Source organism: Dioscorea cayenensis, chromosome 9 (assembly GCF_009730915.1).
Source record: "Dioscorea cayenensis subsp. rotundata cultivar TDr96_F1 chromosome 9, TDr96_F1_v2_PseudoChromosome.rev07_lg8_w22 25.fasta, whole genome shotgun sequence".
Taxonomy (NCBI): Eukaryota; Viridiplantae; Streptophyta; class Magnoliopsida; order Dioscoreales; family Dioscoreaceae; genus Dioscorea; species Dioscorea cayenensis.
The window spans coordinates 3,088,530-3,107,863 of record NC_052479.1 but is presented as its reverse complement, the minus strand read 5'-3'; the positions used below and the strand labels follow the sequence as shown (position 1 = coordinate 3,107,863).

At 35.1% G+C, this 19,334-nt stretch overlaps 2 protein-coding genes across 3 annotated transcripts; one reads left to right on the top strand and one right to left on the bottom strand.

Annotated features, from left to right (window-relative positions):
* The first annotated feature begins 312 nt into the window (after positions 1-312).
* Positions 313-10,459, top strand: LOC120268956 (transcription initiation factor TFIID subunit 5-like). Of its 2 annotated transcripts, none has more exons than XM_039276231.1 (20): positions 313-514; positions 1,048-1,243; positions 1,575-1,656; positions 1,789-1,867; positions 1,974-2,071; positions 2,148-2,204; positions 3,797-3,884; positions 4,045-4,154; positions 4,473-4,571; positions 5,470-5,621; positions 6,262-6,372; positions 6,508-6,577; positions 6,655-6,694; positions 7,061-7,225; positions 7,319-7,395; positions 7,767-7,883; positions 8,546-8,811; positions 9,528-9,623; positions 9,709-9,787; positions 10,177-10,459. In XM_039276231.1, the coding sequence occupies exons 2-20, from the start codon at positions 1,116-1,118 to the stop codon at positions 10,225-10,227; spliced, it is 1,965 nt and encodes a 654-aa protein (XP_039132165.1). In that variant the 5' UTR covers positions 313-514; positions 1,048-1,115; the 3' UTR covers positions 10,228-10,459. The 2 variants fall into 2 exon arrangements, with proteins under 2 accessions (XP_039132165.1, XP_039132166.1); XM_039276232.1 differs by having other exon boundaries at positions 1,032-1,243.
* A 6,739-nt stretch (positions 10,460-17,198) lies between these two features.
* LOC120269113 lies at positions 17,199-18,848 on the bottom strand. Its single transcript, XM_039276397.1, has 4 exons — positions 18,756-18,848; positions 18,535-18,623; positions 17,714-18,294; positions 17,199-17,587 (listed from the first exon to the last, which is right to left on the bottom strand). The coding sequence occupies exons 1-4, from the start codon at positions 18,846-18,848 to the stop codon at positions 17,199-17,201; spliced, it is 1,152 nt and encodes a 383-aa protein (XP_039132331.1).
* Between the last annotated feature and the right edge of the window lie 486 nt (positions 18,849-19,334).

The following is a 19,334-nucleotide window of genomic DNA, read 5'->3' as shown; positions in this document are numbered from 1 at the left end:
CTATTAATTGGAGTTTTACTAATAAATTAAATTTTATTTCAAAATGTTATTAAAAGATCCAAGTGCAGATATAATTTAGGTAATTAAAACCGGGTTGGATCAGACTTGGGCACCAGACCGGTCCGATTCAGCCTATAAAACCAGGTAAAAAAAAAAAAATTCAACTCGGACATTAGATCGGTCCGATTCAGCTTATAAAATCAGGCAAACAAAAAAAAAATCCCTTTTGAACTAGATGAACTGGGGCGGTTCACCCGGTTTCAGCAGTGAATTAAAAATTTGGCCCTAATCATCTAAATATTTCATTGACTCAAGACCAAGACTCCAGACTTCACCCGTGACCGTGAGCTAGGTCTCCAGACTCTCCACCGGATCCCCCTCCCGTCAAGCATCGGCACCACCGATCAAGCACCGAATCCCCCTCCCAATCCCGTCAAGAAGCGGCACCACCGGTCAAGCACCGGCACCGGCCATCATCTCTCCCGTCAACCACCAGCACCACCCATCCCCTCCGGTGAGAAGCATCTATTTTATTTTTATGGGAGTTCATCAATGGTTATCTTTATAATTTAATTGTGTTTATATCTTTTCATTAATAACTTTATTCTTTGGGAAATCTAAGGTTGCCTTCTGCAAACAATTCGATTCCTTGGCAAAGGAAGCTTCTAGTTGTTAATCAAAGTGATAAAGAACTAAAATTATGCATTAGAAGTTTGTAGAATGTGTAGTGTGGCTTAAACTATGATTAATCACTAATGATAGTTTAAGCGATAGATTTTAATTTATAAGATGGGACCGAACAAATTAATGCATAGTAAATTCAATCATAACATATCTCTATCAATCACATATATTAAAAGTTTATTCGAAAATCATGATTATTATATCCCAGTCTCATTAATTTTAAAATTTTCATTAACTATATTATAGATTTTAAAATTTATATAATATTTAATGTATTTTATTTTATTTTTTTAGTTATTAAATCCAGTTTGACCTGTTTGAAACTTGTTAACCTGAATCCGCTTTAGTTTTCCTTATATCCAGTTGCAATGCGTTCAGAGCCAAAACCCTAGTTCTCGATTTCCCCCAAATTAGGGTTTCGATTCAAAGAGATGGAGGATGAGGAGATCGAGAAGAAGGTGCTCGCATACTTGAAGAAAAAGGGCTTCTTGCAGACCGAGCTCGCCCTTCAAGAAGAGCTTGGTCGGTTCTCGTCCTCCTTTCACCCCGATGTCCCCAGGTTGAATCATTCCAAACTCTATTTATTTTTTTTCTGGAATTTTCTTTTCTTTGTTTCACTATGTATGCTAAGCATTTGTAGTGCACATTGATTAGAAAAGATAATTTCTTTCCAATCAATCAGTTTGTTTTTTGACTTTCAGTTTTACACTGAATCGAGTAGATAGTTGTCTGTTTTCCAGTGCTGATTTAATAATGCCTATTATTGAGTGGTTTATATGGTCAAAGTGTTTTAGAATTACTGTTGAAAATATAAATTGCAATTGTAATTATGAGTTCATGCCATGTGAATTTTAATTTGATTTTCTTGATTGTGGAATGTCATCTAGCAGGCCAGAGAGTGGTGCGCTTCGATATCATGATGGTTATAGCAAGCTAAGATCTTGGGCGTACAGTTCTTTGGATTTGTATAAGGTAACTCGTGCCAAATTCTTCAATTTTATATTTGTGAATTATGGATGAGTTGGGTTGCTGACATGAATGGTGTCATCATAGAATTGTATGTTCTTATCTATGTGATTTCACGCCTAATTCTGATTCCTGCAGCACGAGCTTCTTCGTGTGCTCTATCCGGTATTTATACATTGCTTCATGGATCTTGTAGCTGCAGGATATATGCAGGAAGGTATACTCTAATTGTTGCCTTTTAGTTGGAGCTTTATTCATATGTAATGTTATTGCTATCGTGCTTCTATTAACCTGAGCTACTTTGTGCTTCTATTTTCTCCTAGCTCGGACTTTCTTCCATACCTTCCGTGAGGACCATGATCTAATGCATTTACGTGATCTTCAAAAATTGGAAGGTGTTCTGTCACCCCAACACCTTGAGGTTAGGGTTCAACCCCTCATCCTTGGTAGTTTTCTACTTGTATAAGTTAACTGAAGTACCAGATATTGCATTGTAGGAGATGGAACTTGCTCGTTCTTTGAGGCAGAGCAAAGTCAACATAAAATTATGTGAGGTACTGGCTTGTCCAAAATCTTCCAGTTTATTTTCAATCAAGATGTTTATAGAAATGCTTGCTTATTATTGTCGCAATTCAGTTTGCCTCACTATTTGATTTGTCTGTTTGAAAGAATAAAGTAGCAAGCTTTTAATTTGCAATGATGAACACTAAATGATAATTTAAGCCCTTTGATTTCTGTATGCTGGGTTATTGTCCGATTCCACACTCATGTTTGCATATTAGAAGATTGACTCACTCTTCCACTTATATCTTTATTTGTCTAACTCCTTAATTGAAGAACAAGATAACTTATTCTTTCATTCTTTCCATAAATTATGATGATTAATCTGACACTGTTTCTATGGTTATACAAAAGTAGTTTATCTGTTATTTTTAAATAAAGCTTAAGAAAGCTGGCACACACATAGGGTTCTGACACAAATTCTTCATGATCCCATGTTTTGTTAATGACCCGTCTCCATGAAGATTTAAGTATGTAGCCGTTCAAAACACATTTGAGGTTTTGGTTAACATTTTTTACCCTTGATTTATTCATCTAGTGGCAAGTTTGTGCTAGTTTAAGGCAAGAGAATTTAGGATCAATGATCCATCAAGTCCAGTTGGTTTTAGGCTTGCCCGAAATACATCTTGTTGAGTTCAATGTGCTTATTATTGGTGCTGGCCAAAGTTTAATGTTGTATTCGAATCTTGCCAGCAAGTATCTAACTCTTCAAAATTGTTGTCATTTTATACCTTCTTAAATTACTTTGTTTAGGTGATAGAATAATTAAAAATTATTAGATAGCTCAAATATGCTGGTAAAAGAGCTTGTTTTAATTGTTCAAGAATTAGACATTACATAGGATTATAGAATTGGCTCTCTAAGTTAATTCTGTTACTTCTATGAACTTAGAATCAAACCCCTTTTGCTTTGATTATCTTTGAACCTGGCCTTTTCATAGAATGAAATCATTGAATAGTTGAGTGCACCACATCCGAACTGTTTTTTATGCTTGTTTGTCTTTTTATGTAACTTCTCCCACCAAGGTTGAAGGTACATGTCAGAACACGTCTGGCTGACATGAGATTGATTGGTGGTAAGGTGGCCTATTTGTTGCCCTTTATCTTATTGTGGACTCCCCATAGAGTTTTTGATGCTGCTAAGGTTGGAAATTTGTTTATAATTGAGCCGTATATGAAGCAGATCATGGTGTTTCTGTAACTTTTTAAAAGGAGATTGCATTCTCTGAATAGGTCTATCCTTGCTTGAAATTCTTGCAATGATGCAGTGATGGATGTGTTTCCTGACCTGCCTGGTAGATGTAAAGGACTTAGTTTAGTTGAGGCTTACCTTTGCGGTATTCATCAAGGTGAACTATTGATTGCGCCGCTTTCGACATTGGCTCTTAAGTGCCAATGAATTGACTCCTTTTGTAGTTAGATCTTAGACTGTCCTTTAAGATTTATTATGAGTTTCTTCTTGATTGCATTTCATGTCTTGGGTGCTTATTTTTTCTTTACAAATTATGTAATCAATATTTGTTAAAGGTTGCAAACATTCTTTTATTTATAAATGCTGATTCTATATTCGTATATTTTTGTCTCAGTATTCGTATGACCTCCTTCTGCAATATCTTCAGAAGACACAGGCATTAACTATGCTTGGAATAGTAAATGAGCATATTAATTTCCAAGGTATGGCTTTGTTGTTGTCAAAAGGCTTAAATATGAATAACTGACAATGCTTTCTATGATATGTGTGAATATTCTTTTCACTTGAACTAAATCTATTGTTGTTCCTTACATTTGTACTGTTCTGTTGATATGGTCTCCCTTTTAATAATTGCATTCTCAGTTTCTCCTGGCCAGCCTACCTCAATTTCAGAAGATGCAGATGTTGTTAGTCTAATGGGGTCTAGCCATGAAATTGCTAAGCAAATAAATCAGAAGGAAGTACACTGGGGGGTGAGTGCCAGCCAATGACTACCAATGGCTTTCTATGGTCTCATCAGGATATTTTGTTAAGTAAACCGTTCTCATTCCAAGCACATCACCTGCCAATGACAACATTTACAATTTTTTAGGTCTTAAAATTTTTATTTTCTGCATTAATATAGTAACTTTTTGGGGGAATTTGGCTTATGAGAGCAAATTTGTAACTGGTTAGTTTAAGACCATGGGCCAACTTTTTGGTTGTTACTAATGGATTGCATATTTTTGTTCTTTGATCACTACCACATAAAACATATCATTCAATGCATGCTTGTGTTGTTATTGTTATAGTTACTTGAAGATTCACTTGAGGAACGCTTGGAGAAGGCACATTCTGATTCAGAGAAGGTGGAAGGTGAAAACAAAGAGGTGGATCCAGATGAAAATAAGGCATGTAGTTGCAACTCTTGAAAATTGGATATGCTTTGCATTTCTGTAATTCCAACTAGTACATGTTTGATTATCTGTTTCATCTGCATCACTAAGAAGGTAGTTTTAGCTGAGGGAGGGGTGGGAACTTTAGCTATATTTGGAATATTTCATAGCAATATATAGATTATTGTCAGCCGTTGTTCTAATATGATTGGTGGTTTAACTTTTCTCCTTCTATTTACTGTATTCTGTCAAAAATATTTTCTAAATTATTTTTAGTGATCTCCCAATTTAGTAATTAGTAATCAAACTTCTGATGGCCCTTGAGGCCTCAATTTCTTAAAGGAAAATTCTCAAGTTTGGCCAAATCACTACAATTGATGAAGATGAACTGGGTGTTAGAATCCCTTTTTTGGTCAGAGGGGCACTTTTTTTTTTTTTCCTTTTCTTTATCATCACTATAGTTTTCCATGAAATTATAGGCTCCATTTGATGACTCATTCTATTGGAGGAGATTGAATAAAATACTGTTGGTAGTGTTTCACTCAATTCTTCTTTATTATTATTTTTTAAAAAATTTAAGGCCAAGCTTTAACTTCCTTAAGAGCCAGGAACCAAAAGGTTGAAGACTTTACTATCAAGCAAGCAAAGTTTTCAAATTTTTTTTTTTTTAATTTCAAATTAAATTTCTTGATAATTCTTGCAGTTCCTTTAGTTTAGTGAATAACAAGAATACTGTGGTCCTTTGACTGGAAATGGGTTTTCCTTTGTGATTTCCAGGGAACATTACTCCCATTAAAGGCTTTGGTAGCTTCCATGCTCTAAATGTTTATGTAGCAGATATGTTTTAATTCTGCTGAGTAAATTCTCTTACCTGATTATTTTTGACACAATCTTACAACTTTCTCTTGCTCAGAAGAGGTCTACTGAAGGAGGAAAACAAGGAGTTCCTGTCAAAAAATTGAAAAAGGATAAAGTTGTAGGCACACTGGGAAAAAATGTTCGTTCGGAGACAAGCACAGTTTCAATGGCACCTCGAGTGAAAGCGGAGCTAACTTTGCCTGTGATGTATTAACCAGCTACCATTTCCTTCCATTCATAATGCTTTATTATCTATTTTATTTGCTTAGACAATGAAAAATTATTAGGCATGGATGGATCGCCATCACATGTTGATGGATTTCTCAGTTCACTTTTTTTTCTTATGGCACCAAGTTGCTTGAATAGCCAGCTTTATAGAGTCTTTGGTTTTGCTGAATGCATGCTCAAACTACTTTGTTGGAAATTTAAAATAGCAAATTTTCTTGTTTTGCTATATAATTCATGAAAAGTTTGGGCATTGAGTGTTATATAATTTTCTTGAGCATGATTTGGGAAACTAATTATTCTTAATGATGGCATAGTCCTATTCCTTTTGCTTTGAGATTATTTGACGATGTCAACTCTTCTCTAACTAACTAATATGTTTGTTTTATTTTAACTCTTGGAACTGCCTGCTGTTAATAGGGTGAGTCTTTTTCATGCGTCATGATGTTCATTGGATGATTGGTTTTGATTGAACTGCTTTAAACCTACTTCTGTTTGATTTTATTTCAGTTATTGTTTCAAGTGTTTGATATAGTCCCACATAGTTAATTGCATTATCTGGATGGTCTGGATGGAGAATTTATGGTTCTTTCAAATAAAAATTGTTATTTATATTTTCTAGGCCCACTGAAGCTGAGCAATCTATCCTTGAGGACTTGAGAAATCGTGTGCAATTGAGTAGCTTGGCATTGCCATCTGTCAGTTTCTATACATTTGTCAATACACATAATGGGTAGGTATCAGCTCATCATAAAGTAGCATCTATATTTCTAACGATATAGTTGTGCGGTTTTCTATCATATATCAATTCCCATTGTTATCTATTTTTCTCAACTCGTCTTAAACTAACCTATTTCTCATTTTCTAGACTAAATTGTTCAGCCATATCCCATGATGGATCTTTGGTTGCTGGAGGTTTTTCTGACTCATCTGTGAAGGTTGCTTCCCTGCTACAAGTTGGGTTTTTTTAATTCCTTTCTCATATCTTGAAGACCTTTCTCTTTTCCTTTTCCAGGTTTGGGATGTGTCCAAGATTGGCCAAGCTGCGAAAACTTGTTAGTTCTATTTACCTGGATGCCGTATTTACTCTATTCTTTTTTATTTGGATGAAGCTCTAAATGTGTTTTAGTTATCTATTTGTTTATTTTCAAAAGCTTTTATCTTTCCACTGTTTACTCTTTCCATAGTGCTATCATTTCATCTGTTTCATTTCTGATAGTTTTATATGCTTATATTAAAAATGTTATGTCAGAGTTGTCAAGCTACATTTTAAGGTGCTAAGCTACATTTTTTCAATTCTTGTAATATGAATTTGAATTACTTTGCAGAATTCTTTTGTTGGTTGCATCAAATCTGAAATGGGTTTAATTACTTTAGTCAATATTGATGCTAGGGTTTCATGTCCTAAATACATCCATCAGTTAATACGCAGGGGGAAGATGAAGCTTCTCAAAATGAACTTTTGTTGGGATCTGATGATGGAAAAAGATCGTATACATTATTTCAGGGTCATACTGGTCCTGTTTATTCAGCCACATTTTGCCCTCTGGGTGAATTTCTCCTATCTTCTTCATCAGACTCCACAAGTAAAGTTACTCCGAGTATTTTGTCTTATTTATAAAAGAGTTGGTTGCTGAGTAACATCCTAATGATCATTGCTTTTCATTTTCTTACTGCAGTAAGATTATGGAGCACTAAATTAAACTCCAATCTTGTCTGTTACAAAGGCCACAACTACCCAGTATGGGATGTTCAGGTGAGATACTCCTTGCAAAACCACCTGAATAGTCATTATTATGAATGAGGATAGAACACTGTTCAATCACCCTCTAAATTGAGGTGGCTATTGTTGGCTGTCTTTCATCTTATCTGAAATAACCTGGCTGTGTATCTATTTGATGAGTTCAATGCTAGATTTCATATATATATATATATATATATTTTGGCCAATATGTTAAATCATTTAATTGAGATGCTTGCATGTGGACAGGTTGCCTTACTGTTTAAACTCATTCTCACTGTTTTTGCTTTTCTTTTTTGTGTTCCTCTTGCTTAGTTTATAAGGTAAAGAAAGATGTCTTTCCTTTTTTATATGTATTCACTCATCTTGTGTTTTATATGCTGCAGTTTAGTCCTGTTGGTCATTATTTTGCTAGTTGTTCTCATGATCGCACTGCAAGGGTTTGGTCAATGGATAAAATTAAACCATTGCGGATTATGGCCGGGCATCTATCAGATGTTGATGTAAGTTGCACGTCTCAGTCTTGTTTTACTATTAGTTATTTGGGTGCCTAGTCGTCGTCATCATCATCATCATCATCATCATTATTATTTTTATTATTATTATTTACTGCCTTTTCCTCTATTTGCTTTCCTATCTTGGATCATGTAACTTTCAATATCTGTAGCATTATATCAATTATGATGGCATATTTATACATTAAAATTATTGTAGTGAGCCCCTCCCTTGGCCGAAATTTTGCATTTCTTGAGAATTCACATCAGTCTTGTAGGTTTTAGTGCTATGCTCCGAGGCTTATTGAAAGACATCTTGATATTCTCAAATCTTATCCAAGTCTAGAATGTTGCTTTTCTTAGATGTAAGCCAAACATGTTATTTTATCTATTACATCATGATCTTTCCTTAAAGTGTATTTTGTCATTTGTTTATTTTCCTATCATTACCGATCACTGAATATGGTCTGGATCTCATGATTATCTGAAGAAGAAATTTGATGTGAATTTTTTATTTTTTTTATATTTAAGCCATCTGACTATTGGCAGGATGATATATCTTTGTTCATTTATTAAAACCAAAATAAAACATGTTCATGAAGATGTTTATAGAATATATATCATAAGGGCATGGAGACAGTTGCATTTTGTAACTTACTGATATCATGCAGTGTATTCAATGGCACCCAAATTGTAACTACATCTCAACTGGTTCAAGTGACAAAACAGTCAGATTATGGGATGTGCAAAGCGGAGAATGTGTTCGCATTTTCATTGGTCATAGAGGCATGGTATTATCACTTGCAATGTCTCCTGATGGTCGATACATGGCTTCTGGTGATGAAGATGGTACCATTATGGTTTGGGATCTTTCGACCGGCCGGTGCGTTTCACCATTAATGGGGCACTCTTCCTGCGTGTGGACTCTTGCTTTCAGGTGGGGCATGCTTATATCTTGCACCTTTGTTTCATTGAATGTCTACTTCCTACTAGTACAAACAAATTATCAGCAATCTTCGTGATTGATTGGAGTTCTAATATATAACACAATTAATTTCCTAATTTCTTTTTCTTTTGTCCTCTTCTATAGATTAATCTCAACATATGCATTAAAATGCCACTCTTATAAATTTACATTTTTCATTCTGAAATGAGCGCTGCATCAATTGTGATGATTTACATTTACAATTGGTTTAAAGTCACTGAAGTGGATGTCACTCTGTCCTTTTGGCCGTCTAATAAGACCATATTCATTGTAGTCCTAGTTTAGTCAACTTTGCTTGTTTTGGCTCCTTAAGTTGATGTGGCTGTTCATATGTGATACATACCATATTATTGTGAGCACTCATCAGCTTGAGGTGGTAAAATGAGCAAATCTATCTACTTTTAAGGCCAAAATGAACTTGTTTTTGTTTGAGGAGCCAAAATGAATGAACCAGTTGCTTTTAACCTTATTTTAGAAACAAGGAAATTCTATCTAATATCTACAGCATGTATCTGAATTCAAATCACTTGGAAAGCTTCAAAGCACATGTAATTATTATGGCTTGCATCATGTTGTTGATAATCGATTATTCGCAAATGTTCTTTTCTTCGAAAGCAAATATCACAAACTGTGAAATACGGTGGCATTTCTGTTTTCATCTCTCTCAGCTGTGAAGGGACGGTACTTGCTTCTGGATCTGCTGACAACACTGTAAAACTCTGGGATGTCACTGCCAGCATGAAGCCACTAAGAATCGATGATAAGTAAGTAAAAAAAATATTAACCAAAATTAAGGAGCATTCCAAAGTCGGTAACTTCTAATTGATCGGTCTTTGTTTTCATGTTTAGCAAAACTGGAGGTACTATAAACAGACTGCGCTTATTGAAGGTCCTCCCGACAAAATCCACACCGGTTTACACATTGCAGGTAAACAAACCGCTTCCTCCGACTCATATTACCGGTTATATTTAAGCTTTGTATAAATATTAAAACAATCATCACAACTCTTAAAATCTAAAAAATATCGATGATAAGACATTTTTATCCTTGTTAGAGATATTTATTTCTATTAGGGCACACCTCTCTATAAACGAGAAGGGTAAAACGGGAAGTAAAAAAAAAAAGATAATTAATGTTTATAGAGCTCTTAAACATGACATAATTTGAAAAAAAGAAAAGTTTTCCAAATGCGACAGTCAATATAAAATGGATGGCGTATCTTGTGATACTTAAAAATTTAAAATAAAATTTGATTGCTTTACATCTTGCATCTTTAGACTCAAAACTAATTTGCTACTGAATTTTATTTTTTGCAGTTCTCCCGGAGGAATCTTTTGTTCGCTGCTGGCGCGCTTTTGAAATGCTAACAAGTTCCTGATTGATTATCGACAGTTCGACACGCAAGTTTTGCGCAAGAAATGCGACTGGTAATGATCTTCGTCGAATGCACTCTTTTATGCAAATAGACTGGTTCTGACTAATGGCAGTTTGACGTCCCAGTTATCCACTCCAAATACATTGATTTCAAGGTCTAATTGTTCCAAAGACCTGCAAATAGCTTAAATTAAGTATCTCATATAAATCTGTTTCTTTTAATCATGTGAGAAAATTATTTAAGAACTTTGTTGCAGTTCTAACTTATGTTATGCCATGAATTTATATATATATATATATATATATATTTTGTGTATTGTGATGCTAAATGCTTCTTGTTTTTTTTTAATGAGCAATTTGAGGTTTTCAATTTGGTGCTTTTATTTTGCTTAAATACATGATAGTTTTGTTGGCAGGTTTTAATGAACAATTTAATTTAGGATTACCACTAGCTCAATGTTTGAGTGGTAAGTCGTTTGGCTTTTATATTTGAAGGCTTCCATGCTGGAATAAGGTATAACATAACACATTACAAATGAGTGAAGAGCAATATAAATACTTGTGGTGTTTGATGATGATAAATAACATGACGGAATAAAAAATAATAAATTTATAATAATTTTTTTTTGTATTATTTTAATGGTCGATTTGTGATGATGGTCGATGATGGTGAGCAAGGCATCACTGTAATTTTTTATTTTACTTCAAGTCAAATAACATCTTTACTTGTACTGCCTGTTGAATTTTTTTTATACTATGGTTTTATGCACGTACAGACAGAAACTATTTAAATATAAAAAATAAAGAGAAATAATTATGTATTGACCAAGGAACAGTCATTCATCAAGTAGTTGCGGAAATGAATTTATTTTTAAAAATAAGATAATAATAATAATACCCCTAATTTATATTTTCACGTTTCTCTCTCATATTTAATTCCAAGAATAAAATTGAATAGAGTGTTAAGGATAATTTTAAAAAAATAATAATAAATGTTTTTTGATGTCAGAAAATGACAGATAAAAAAGAACATGGATTTGTGACAGATAAATAAGAACGGAGGGAGTATTATTATTTATTTAATTTATTACATTTAATCTAAACATGTTTTTTCTTTACATATAATAATAATAATAATAATAATAATAATAATAATAATAATAATAATAATAATTGCATTAAGATGAAAATCTATACATACTATTAAAGTAGATGTATAATCTACTGTGAGAGTGTTTTAAGGAACAATTTCAAATTTTTTATAATATTTAAATTTTTATTTATATTATTTATAATATTAATAATTTAAAAATATTAATTACACTTAATTATTTATGCAATAAATGTTCATAAGACCTTTGAAATTCAAGATATACAATAGCTTCATTGAAGGAGTTGTTTAGTTATAATATTTTATATATGATATTGCCTCAAAACTAATGTATAATCTACTCCGAGAGTATTTCAATGAACAATTTTAAATTTTTTTATAACATTTAAATTTTTATTTATATTACTTATAATATTAATAATTGAAAAACATTAATTACAAATAATTATTTATGCAATAAATATTCATAAGACTTTTGAAATTCAAGGTATACAATAGCTTCATGGTAGAAGCTGTTTAATTATATTATTTTATATATGATATTACTTCAAAACTCTTCATAAAATTTTAAAAACTCCGATGCAAAGCTGGGGAGAATGCCTAGTTATTCTTATTAGAGGAATTGTCCAGGAGGTCCTCCTATCTTTGTGGGTTAAATGAAACAATCCTCAACTTTTTCATATCCTCACAATACCCCTCCTTTTCAATTCATATACCCTTAACTCCCGCAGCCTGGTTGACGGACTTAACAGCAAGGGAAAAGACCTTCTTACCCCTTCATAATATTTAAAGTATTAAATAATCCAAATGGGTAACCATCAAATCGTTACCTCTCCCGATGAAAGCGTTGGAAAACACGAACCGCCTTCTTCTTCTTGTCTTCAACCACATAACTATTCAGAGAAAGAGTAGGGCACCACTGATAAGTTGCCGGTGTTAACCTGAAGGCCGTACCATCGCCATTTGTTCACTGTCCTGGCACCACTTGCGGCCGCATTGAACCAGGCAGAGCTTAGGGTTGGTTATGATCCCATCTTGAATTTTAGGGTTTATGTAAAATCTAAGAAGTATGGCAGTGTTAATTCCCTTAAATCCATGAATAACTATCTTCTCCATGTGTATTTTGTGTTTAGAACGTTAATTAGTTGTTTGGTATGCATTTGTGACATTCAACTTATGCATTGTTCTGCTTTAAATTGTATAGTTGTTGTTCATTTTTTAGTTTTCATTGTTAAAGTATTATTTATGTCTTCAATGCTATGACATTCTGTTTAATTTTTCTACTGAAGATGTATGCCACCCTATTTCATAATGAATTTATTTCTTTGTAAATGTTGTAAAGTAGATGTAGATTATGGCAAACAACAATCAGAATCATGTAAATGGACAGTGCTACTTTGCACTAGTTGTCTCCACCCGCAAGGAATTGAAAAACAAGATGACAAGGCAGCATTGAGAGATCTTGGGACGAACACCATTCGGCCATCTCATGGATATGGAGCCCATAATCCAAGAAAGGGTTGTACTCGATGCTTTGATGCAGTTGTTTGATGAGAAAAGCAATGGATTCAAGTTTGGTGAAAGTTATCTTCAGTTCAAGCCTGAGGATATGCCATTTCTATTGGGTTTGCGATGTGATGGTGATGCTATAGACTTTGAGAGCAAATGGGAGAAACTGAATTGGAGAAAAACTTTCTCCAGAAGGGGATAGACTGAAAAAGAGATGGTTTGAGCAGGACATTATTTAGTTTAGTAGAGCAGAAAGAAACGGACAGTGAGGAAAACTTTGTGAAGTTGTTACTGATTTATCTCTTAGGGTCGTTGTTGTTTGCAAACACATCGTGTACAGCACCACCATGGTTGGTTGTATATATTGATGACTTGTCATCGTTGGATAAATATGCGTGGGCTCAAGCTACACATAAATGGATCATGGATTCTATACCAAGTGTTGCCACTCGAGTAAAGGATAGATGCGCAGGGAAAGAAACAAGCATAGGGTATTTAAGGGGATGTGCAGTTGCGTTAAATCTTTGGTTTTATAAGATAACTAAGACAGGAAAGAAAGCCCACGTTGGAAGAAGACCAAGGATTCTATGCTATGGTGAATTTACTTATAAAAAACAAGGCTCTGTTGCTACTCTGATCGATTCCCTCGAAGGAAAAGAGGTAAGCCTATTTTGGCTATCATTTATGATGCATTGTTGACTTGTTAATATTATGCTTTATTGTTCACAATCAGGTGTAACACACTTGTATTATGGCAAACACTTCAATATAAGGCAAAACAATTCATGATATGTTTCTTATGTTTACAAATAGGTGTAACACACTTGTATTATGGCAAACACTTCAATATAAGGCAGAACAATTCATGATATGTTTCTTATGTTTACAAATAGATGTGACACACTTGTATTATGGCAAACACTTCAATATAAGTTCACTAATTATTACTTTGTTTAAACTTTTGTTTCCCATGAATCAGTTTGCCAATTTGAACCCTGTGAACCAATACGAAGTGGATCTACTTGGTTCTACAACAGTTGAAGGCAGGAACACATGGAAGGGTGCCGTTGAGACATCCCTTGTAGTGCAGTCATCGAAATTTGTAAGAACAAAAGTCGATTTAAGGAAAGAGATTGAAGGGCCACCAACAAAGAAGAGTCGCCCGACCAAAATGGTTGTGAAGGAAAAAAATAACAGGGAATCATCATCTTCCATCTCTGATAAAGATCGTGGTGGTGATAAAAAATAAGATAAACTATGGGACGAGCTAAGAGCACTTAGATCAGAGGTTGTTACACTTCAGTGAAGGATAGACGCACTTGAGAAGAAAGAAAGACATTTGTTGGCAAAAAAAACACAATTTGTGACCTACATGAACATGAAGCCATGGTACCTGCACCGAAAAAGATGAAGATGGTTGCGGTGAAGCCACGAAAACATCAGATGTCGACGCAGGACCTACCTTCCCAAGAGAGTACATATGAGAAACCAATTACCCGTGCTGCCATAACTGCCACAAAAGCGTCAACCTTAGGGGTTGTAGCGGTCCCTAAAAGCAAGCCTAGAGCTCCAAGGAAGGGAAATAAACAAATTGTAACACCCCCATCAGAGATGGGAATTGTCGAGCAGAAAACATTAGAGGATGTCAACAGTGCAATTGAATCTCTAACATTAGAGGTTTGCACGGCCAGACAACATGCAGCAGTTATCACTCTCAATGTTTCTGAACCTCCGTATAGATAAGTAAGTGTCTTACTTGTTTAAAGACCTCATATAATACTGCATATTTAATACTTCTGATCATCAATTTCATGTTTACGTGTAAGATTAGAAGTTATAGTTTATAATCTTGTTTAAATATTCATGAACTAATACTGTTATTCATGATCTAAATGTCGTATTCGTCATTAGTAGTTATTGTTTAATTATGCGATGTATCTACAGCACAAGAGTATGGACCAATGAATGGGGCTACACAACACGTGATCACTTGTATGCATTGATTGATGGAAAGAGCCTGGTGCCGGATGACGTCATGGACGTGTATGTCCTCATATTGAGAGAAGATATGAAGAAGTCTCCATGTGAGTATAAAAGAGCTGTGTATATTGTTAGGCCAATGGAGCTTGCACTATCTAGGATGCCCCGTTCCGCAGATGGGTTAGACAACCTAATGGGCCCCTATCTCGATGAGTACTCCATGGTGGAAGTCGTGCTTAAGCCGATAATAATGAACAACCACTACCACCTGCTTGTTATAGAGAAAAATAAGAAAGAGTACTTGCATTATAGCTCGATGTCAAGCCCCCTACATGACGCAGCTGCAAATGAGATGATAAGTTCATATGTTTTAATGGGTTCAAGATGGAAATTGGAACTAACTACCATCATATCATTTTTTTAACAACGGAAAGTGTTGGAGAAGTATCTCGAAGTTAAACTTCATGTTAGTGAGATGAGTGGATACCCATTAATACATGCTCAGGATTGTCCACAACAGAAGATGGATAGTGTCGATTGTTCAATCTACATAATGCGATTTCTAGAACAAATCCTGAATGGAGAACAACTCCATCTGCCTGAAATTGATGTCTCGTGGTTACGTTTAGTGTATGCTAACAAAATATATACAGATGACCTCCGCAGAAACCCCAACACCACAAAGCAGATGGATGCCATACGAGAAGTAGACCAAGTTGTTGCTGATAAAGTTGAGGTGGACCAAGGTGAGGCTCCTAACCCCCCAACTGAAGAATGTGCCACTCCCAAACCGGAGACCATGGTAGCCGTGCCTCTAGTGTCATCAAATGAAGACCCAAATGATACTCTTGCTTGATTTTCTTTTATGCTGCATGTCCAGTTATGAAATAGACAGTATGCCTTTGTTTTGCAGTTTTTTAGTTTATGTTGTCGGATAATTGGTTAAAACTCTATTTGGGAATTAAAATCTACTATATTTGTGCTAATATCTGCAATACGTTACATGTCTGGCCTTTGCCGGTTACTATTGAAGTTTTCACTTTAAGTTTTCGAATTGCCATTTAAAGAACATGTTTGCGTATTAACATCTACCATAAATCTGTCATTTCATACAATACTATTTATAGACAATGTTCAGTGTTTAAAAACAATGTTTTCGAGTTAGGATGCAACTGAGCAAAGTATTGAGTGAACATATGTACATATAATTTCAATTTCCATTCTATGTTTACTACTTCTGGTTTAGTATGTCCCTTAGTAGTTTGCGATCTAAATAAGACATGTTTGCATCTTAATAACTGCAAAACTTTTCAAGAACAACTTCATTCAAAAACTATTGTTTGTACAGATAACATCCAAATCAATCCTCAATCACGGCATTACAAGTTGCCCGATTGTATCCAATGATATGACAATGACTACGATGAATATCTCGCACACCAAATGCTTGTGACTCAATTTGTGTTCGTCTAGGATGACTTGGTCTTTTCTTTGTAATGGGCGGTCGTATACAGAGAACGCGAGAAGTATCCATCGGCTTATCATCATCAGGATTGGAAAATATAGGATCTGTGTAAGTTGCTCTGTAAAAATCAACAGTGTGGTAATTATCGATATATCGATGGACATTGGTATCATTTTGCATAATTGTTGCACGCGCATGTTTGCATGGGAGGCCGGATACCTCCCAGTGCCTGCAGGAACATGCTCTCCTAGATAGGTTGACAGAATAACTTTGATGGTCAAGCACTTTGAACCATTCCCCGTATGAGCGGCCAACAACTAAAGACCTGCTCTCCTCTACTGTTTCCTCGAGGACTTTGTGGATCTCGGGACATAGATGTGTTTCCCACTTTTTACAACATTCACATCGATCGTACATCATATTCATCAATTTGAACCTAATACAAATGTGTGTTCGAACATAAGTACAAACCATAAATATTAGGCGGTAATATAACATTTTAAACTTAAATGATTAATGTTGAACACAAGTAGAAGAAAGTAATTGATTATTAACAAATAACACAAGTAAATAACAATCCTAAACAATTGACACGAATGTTAAATGTGAACTACGAATCTAGAACATGAAAGAGGGAACCTAAGTTCGTAGACCTTATCAACATCACGTAAAGTGTTAATTGAACAAGTGCACCAAAAAATAAAAAATTAGTTATGAAATATAATGTTTCATTCCAAAAGCTTGTACCTAATGGAGTCTACCATGTTACATACAGGAAGATGGCGTACATCCTTCACCCAAGCATTGAATGACTCGGCAACGTTAGAATACATCTCACTCCATCTTGGTCTTTTAAACAAATAATTGTACCAGTGAGCCATGTATGATTTATTAAATAACTAGTTATGCGCTTGAACGGATGCAAGTGGAAGTGCATGCACAACATCTTCATACTCTGCGGATATGTAAGCATACGTAACCTTGACAATCAAAGACCAGCATTCATCTTTCAATGCTTTCCCTAGGCCACTACCAGTTTTGTAGAAGTTTGCCTGCAGATGCCGTAAGCAATATGCATGTGGTGATGAAGGAAAAACCTTCATAACTACATTTACAAGCCCCTTGGATCTATCTGAAATGAATGTTATAATCTTGTCATAGTCATCTTTGCCATACAGTGCATCACCCAATGTCGACACGAACCAAGTCCAATTTTCCTCCTTCTCATTGTCGACAATTGTGAAAGCTAAATGAAAGAAACCTTCATTACCATCCTTTCCAGTTGCACCTAATAAGATCCCACCATTTTTCCCCAATAAATGAGTCCATAAAAGAATAGTAAAGGTCTGCAACCCCTCTTAAACCTTTCAAGAGATACATGAAAACAAAAAAAACCCACGCCTAAAACGCTCACCGTCTCTGTCGATGATGACAATGCTACCGGTGTTGGTTATAGACACTTTATCGGCGTACCATATAAGTAAGTCATAGCTTGCCACATCACACCCATGAAGAATCTCTCTTGTGTACTCTTTGCCCACCCAAGCTTGTTTGTAGGGAAAATGAACACCATAATCATGTAATGTATATCGTTGTATATCAACTACACTATATAAAGGACGATCACGGAGTTTCCGAATTACTTGTCTACTGACCCATTTCTTTGAAGCCTTTGGATGAGATGTCGTGACAATACCACCACCACAAATGTGTGTTCCATTAGCAGTTTTGATTCTAAAAGTGGGAAGATTACCTTCTCTTGAAGCATGAACATGACACTGACAACTAGATTTGGTGCATCTAATAGTAACCCTTTGTGTATCATTTTTAATGAAATGAAAATCGAAGTTGCGTTTGATCGGCAAATCACGTAATGCTTCTTTAAAGTGTTGTGCACTATCATAACGTCGACCAATTGCAGTGATTTCTGCATCAACATTTGTTGAAGAGCCCCCAACCCCCAACCCCTCAACCAATCCCACCCCCAAGATAACACTGAAGGTAGCATGGGGTATGGGTCAAAGGAAACTGTTTGCGATAATGAATCCCTGCATATAGGGAAAGGAATAAAGAGTTATTCCAAAATTTGAATAGAAAAGCTAAATATTAAATGGTAATACTGCTCATTAATTATTAACTATGTATAACAATAACAAATGCAAGATATTAAACATGAAACTCGAATATAGGTCACAACTGACAACAAATGGCAAAATAAGCATATAAGTTACGTACGAGCCAATGGAAGAATCAAATGGACCCTCTGCTTCTACCATGTCAGTAGTGACATCCACTATCATCGTGACGACATTTTTCTTGAACATCTGGTGTATATTACACATCACATTCGTTGGAAATCATCTTGTGATCCAATAGAAGAAATCGTCTTATGCCCGTCCGAAATTAAATATTTTAAAATCAAATTATCAGCTTCAAGATCCCCAACGCTTGCATACCTCGTCTGTCACTGTTTCCCACCCCTGCAACACAGAAAAGTCCAACACACAACCCTCTTCTTTATACCTCACAATGCAGTGAAGAGAATCCATCCACACCCTACAAAATAGGTGATACATTTCGGCACATGTAAACCTGAGTCAATCATGCATTCAAACTCATTTAGATAACTACGTCGTTTGCATGAATAAGTCACTCATCGATACAAACAACATGAAACCTAAATATGCCAAGCAAAGGTTGCAAACCTGAGAAAACAAAGGATGGTCAACTCTAATAGAGCTTCTCCGTCGCCTTCAAATAAACTCAACTAAACTCTCTCCTTCATGCTAGACAAACAAGGTGGACAGCAACAAGGAGAAAAGCATGAGAAGAAACAAAAAAATAAATGGTACTTGCTTCTTCTATACTTTCCCATACATATACACCTTGATCTCAGCCGAAAAAATGATGTGATATGGCGCCAACTTTCCCTCCACGTTGAAGGGCACTTTTGGTATTTTGAAAAAACTTAACGTGAGCTCTTAACAACAGGGATGAAGAAGTAAACGTTTCAAAAAGGAGGGATATCTTGGAGA